This window comes from Oncorhynchus tshawytscha, linkage group LG22 (assembly GCF_018296145.1).
Source record: "Oncorhynchus tshawytscha isolate Ot180627B linkage group LG22, Otsh_v2.0, whole genome shotgun sequence".
Classification (NCBI taxonomy): domain Eukaryota; kingdom Metazoa; phylum Chordata; class Actinopteri; order Salmoniformes; family Salmonidae; genus Oncorhynchus; species Oncorhynchus tshawytscha.
The window spans coordinates 37,409,358-37,414,357 of NC_056450.1; the positions used below are offsets into that span (position 1 = coordinate 37,409,358).

The 5,000-nt window shown below is 44.7% G+C and overlaps 1 protein-coding gene across 2 annotated transcripts in view; it reads right to left on the minus strand.

The window, feature by feature from the left end:
• Nucleotides 1-5,000, minus strand: part of LOC112221344 (laminin subunit beta-2) — a 79,763-nt gene that overhangs the window by 17,453 nt on the left and 57,310 nt on the right. Inside the window, exons 20-22 of one of the 2 annotated variants that reach the window (XM_042304171.1) lie at nucleotides 4,293-4,524; nucleotides 4,032-4,201; nucleotides 3,645-3,680 (exon numbers count right to left, since the gene is read on the minus strand). In XM_042304171.1, the coding sequence (XP_042160105.1) occupies nucleotides 3,645-3,680; nucleotides 4,032-4,201; nucleotides 4,293-4,524 (438 nt within the window). The remainder of the gene's footprint in view (nucleotides 1-3,644; nucleotides 3,681-4,031; nucleotides 4,202-4,292; nucleotides 4,525-5,000) is intronic. The other variant, XM_042304172.1, reaches the window with a different exon arrangement.

The following is a 5,000-nucleotide window of genomic DNA, read 5'->3' on the forward strand; positions in this document are numbered from 1 at the left end:
ATTTAACCAGGTAGGCCAGTTGAGAACACCTTTATTTAACCAGGTAGGCTAGTTGAGAACACCTTTATTTAACCAGGTAGGCTAGTTGAGAACACCTTTATTTAACCAGGTAGGCCAGTTGAGAACACCTTTATTTAACCAGGTAGACCAGTTGAGAACACCTTTATTTAACCAGGCTAGTTGAGAACACCTTTATTTAACCAGGTAGGCTAGTTGAGAACACCTTTATTTAACCAGGTAGGCTAGTTGAGAACACCTTTATTTAACCAGGTAGGCTAGTTGAGAACACCTTTATTTAACCAGGTAGGCTAGTTGAGAACACCTTTATTTAACCAGGTAGGCTAGTTGAGAACACCTTTATTTAACCAGGTAGGCCAGTTGAGAACACCTTTATTTAACCAGGTAGGCCAGTTGAGAACAAGTTCTCATTTACAACTGCGACCTGGCCAAGATAAAGCAAAGCAGTGCGACAAAAAAACAACAACACAGAGTTACACATGGAATAAACAAAAGTACAATCAATAACACAAAAGGAAAAGTCTATATACAGTGTGTGCAAATGGCGTGAGGAGGTAATGCAATAAATAGGCCTCAGTAGCGAAGTAATTACAATTTAGCAAATTAACACTGGAGTGATGGATGTGCATATGATGATGTGCAAGTAGAAATACTGGTGTGCAAAAGAGCAAAAAAAAGTAAATAAAAACAATATGGGGATGAGGTAGGTAGTTGGTTGGATGGGATATTTACAGATGGGCTGTGTACAGCTGCAGCGATCGGTGAGCTGCTCAGATAGCTGATGCTTAAAGTTAGTGAGGTAGATATAAGTCTCCAGCTTCAGCCATTTTGCAAATCGTTCCAGTCATTGGCAGCAGAGAACTGGAAGGAAAGGCGGTGAAAGGAGGTGATGGCTTTGGGGATGACCAGTGAGAGATACCTGCTGGAGCACGTGCTATGGGTGGGTGTTGTTATGGTGACCAGTGAGCTGAGATAAGGCGGAGCTTTACCTAGCAAAGACTTATAGATGACCTGGAGCCAGTGGGTCTGGCGCCTCATATGAAGCGAGGGCCAGCCAACGAGAGCATACAGGTCACAGTGGTGGGTACTATATGGGGAATTGGTGACAAAACGGATGGCACTGTGATAGACTGTATCCAGTTTGCTGAGTAGAGTGTTGGAGGCTATTTTGTAAATGACATCGCCGAAGTCGAGGAATGGTATCATAGTCAGTTTTACGAGGGTATGTTTGGCAACGTGAGTGAAGGAGGCTTTGTTGCAAAATAGGAAGCCGATTCTAGATTTAATTTTGGATTGGAGATGCCTAAAATGAGTCTGGAAGGAGAGTTTAAAGTCTAGCCAGACACCTAGGTATTTATAGTCCACATATTCTAAGTCAGAACCGTCCAGAGTAGTGATGCTAGTCGGGCAGGCTGAAGTGGGCAGCGATCAGTTGAAGAGCATGCATTTAGTTTTACTAGCGTTTGAGAGCAGTTGGAGGCCACGGAAGGAGTGTTGTATGGCATTGAAGCTCGTTTGGAAGTTAGTTAACAATATTGAGTGTTGTCGGACTTGTCTCGGTGCAGGATACATTTTTACTCGGTCTTGACTTGGTCTCGGACAATGAGGACTCGTAATTTCTTCCAGAGACCAGTAAAAAGTTTTTAAAAACTCATTATCAGCTCCCATTCAGTCAACGCATAAAAGCACTTTGCCAGGCCAAATATCCACACCTCTGTCAGGATATCGCTTCCTACTTGTCTTGTAACATTACTGTCCTTTTCTTTAATTTAAAAATATCCTCAAAACCATTGCTGCGGGAAGTAGGGGTGCTTGAAAATCAGAATAAAAAATATATAATTAATATAAAAAATATATATATATTTTTGGAAGAAAATACATTTCTTCACAAATATAGTGCACTGGGCCTTTACTAGTCCTGTAATAGTGGGCTGAAGCTCTGGGAACAACATTTTTTCCTGCAGTCTACAAAACATTCTCAGCACCCTTGAAAGTTGCACGCTCACCAAGAGAGGGCAGACTGAGGAATTTGTTACCTATATATTTGATATTTCTATCTATTAGAAACCTGTTTGGGTTTGTGATCATAGAGTGTCTCTCTATTTTCCTCGGCGTTTCTTCACCATTTTAAAATGTCTAAACTATCCACATGTTCTTCTGACAAATGACATATTCATGCAGACATGATCAAGTTCAAATCCCCGAGCTGACAAGGTACAAAATCTGTCGTTCTGCCCTTGAACAGGCAGTTAACCCACTGTTCCTAGGCCGTCATTGAAAATAAGAATTTGTTCTTAACTGACTTGCCTAGTAAAATAAAGGTAAAAAATATAAAAAAACACTGGACATTAGGAGCTCTTATTGTGGTGGCGATTTGAAACAATCGCAGTCATGGTCTTGAACTGGACTCTCATTGTTCTGGTCTCGGTGTTGACTCAGACTCAATTTGCTCTGGTCTTGGTCTTCAATCGGGTCTCGCTTCAGGTGGTCTCTAACCCTTCAGCATGTTGGTAGACACCGTGAACAATGTACTTTTCTCACAAAACGTCCCAGGAGCACAGCGGTCACAGCGCCGTCCAATCACATTGGACCTACAGCGACACTGACCTCAGCACATCTTTTCTGAGGATGGATTCAGAGGAAAGGAGATGTACTTTACATCTTTTTTTTTGTCCAACTGCCGGCTGCAGGGGGCAGAGTATGCTGGGGTGAAGGGAGGCTGGCTTTTGGGTTTGACAGACAACCTACAGCTGCTGGTTTTGAGGTCTTTCCAGCAAAACAAGGAGAGAGAGGTCACTCCTAGCAGGGAAGTGCTGTATTCTAACCCCGAGTTGAATACGACATAGGATTTCCTTACTTGACAGAAAATATAAATGGACATTGTGATACTATTATTTTGTGGAAACTGAAAGGATAAATGTATACAAGGCAAGATGACACAGAGGCCCCAATACATTGAGTGTAAATTCTTTTCCATTGGAGATGACATTAAGCACAGAGCTTGAACACAGTTTGATTCCACATCTTAGGGTCGCAGAGACTTTGTTCGTTCCATTGTGCTTTAGAGAAAAGCACATCATGACTGTAGCAGTAAACGCTGGCTGAAGCAGAGTAAAGCAGCTGTTCGGATTTGTCTATTTGTCACAGGCTCACGGTGAGTGATGAGTGAACACATAGGTTGGCGTAGTGTCACTCTCACAGCTTCAGCGTGTCTTGCTATGAGTGTCAGACCTGTTCCTGAATTTTGTGTCTGTAAACGAAGGCAGAGAATCACAAGACAGAGATTCTGTTGTTTTCAGTTACTGCCTGCTGCTGGGTGCCTGTGTGAGTCAGCAGGAGGTAACAAGCACCGACTGTATGTGCCCAGTATAACATAAGAGTTGATATACACAGGAGATACTGTAGAAGCTGACCCAGACTCAGGATAAGTCATCCATCTCAATTACAGTTATTTGTGTTATACAATAATTCAAAACTGATTCTGGATCAGTTTATAGGAATTTCATCTACTCTGAGGCAGGAGTGTACTGTGGCACAGCACCATAGGTAGGTGGGGTGCTGAAGCCATGCAGGGGTAGTTCTTAATTTATTATTAGGGAGGGTGGTTTCCCATCATCATTACTCACGCTTGAAGGAACCCTCGGAACGCTTAACCATCCCCCCTGTGCCAAGTAGGGTAAGGGAGGAAACAACACACGTTATCATTCCACACTCATTCTGGTCGAAAGGAACTTTCTACGAGACTATTTGTCCACAGATGTTTTATTTGGTTCACCAGACGACCCACTGTGGCAAATTACTTGGAATATCACACCACGGACATTCTTCCTGAGTTTAAATCACACCAACCAATCATCTCCATTCACAGCGCATCATTAATTAGCCCGATGATACATCTGCTCATTCATGCAGACATGATCAAACTGTTCCTCATCATCCACTTCCCTGGCTAAGGAGGAAGAACAGGAGAGGGAGAGAGAGAGAAGACACCTCAACGGAGGCGTGAGCTGTACCTGTGTATCCTTGGTTACAGTTACAGACCACCTGTCTGTTGCGGTTGTCCTGGTGACAGGAGGTAGCGAAGTGTCTTCCGCTGTTTGGGCCATCCGGGCAGGGGCAGGGCTGGCATCGGTTACCGTTACCTGTGCCCAGCACCGGGTTGCCGTAGTAACCATTGGCACACCTTGAAATACAGTAATAGCGCAATTACATTTAATACTGGTACCTTCATACTTATCCCCAGATTCTCCACTGTCCCCATGGTGAGTCCCCACCTGTCACATTTGTCCCCTCCAGTGTTTTCCCTGCAGTTGAGACAGGCTCCGGTCCTCTGGTGGCATTCTTCAGCATGTCCGTTACACAGGCACTGCTTACAGTTGGGGAAGCCCCAGTGTCCTGCCTGGCAGCCATCGCACCGCTGGCCAAACGCACCCTGGCTGCATGGGCACTGCCCAGTCAGCTGGTCACAGAACCGAGTGACCGCACCTTCTAGGCTACACTCACAGGCTAGAGAGAGAGAGAGAGAACAAGGGAGAGATTTATAGGAAAGGGTAGATGAAGAGAGGAGTGAGGGAGGGGGTCAGTGGGTAATAAAGACCCCAAGGGGTGCCACCAGTAGAGACGGACGGACGGACGGATGGACGGAACAGTCCAATGCAGTCCCCTGCAGAACAAACTATGTGTGTACCCTACTAGATAACAGCAGGGGTTTGACCCTGCAGAACAAACTATGTGTGTACCCTACTAGATAACAGCAGGGGTTTGACCCTGCAGAACAAACTATGTGTGTACCCTACTAGATAACAGCAGGGGTTTGACCCTGCAGAACAAACTATGTGTGTACCCTACTAGATAACAGCAGGGGTTTGACCCTGCAGAACAAACTATGTGTGTACCCTACTAGATAACAGCAGGGGTTTGACTCTGCAGAACAAACTATGTGTGTACCCTACTAGATAACAGCAGGGGTTTGACCCTGCAGA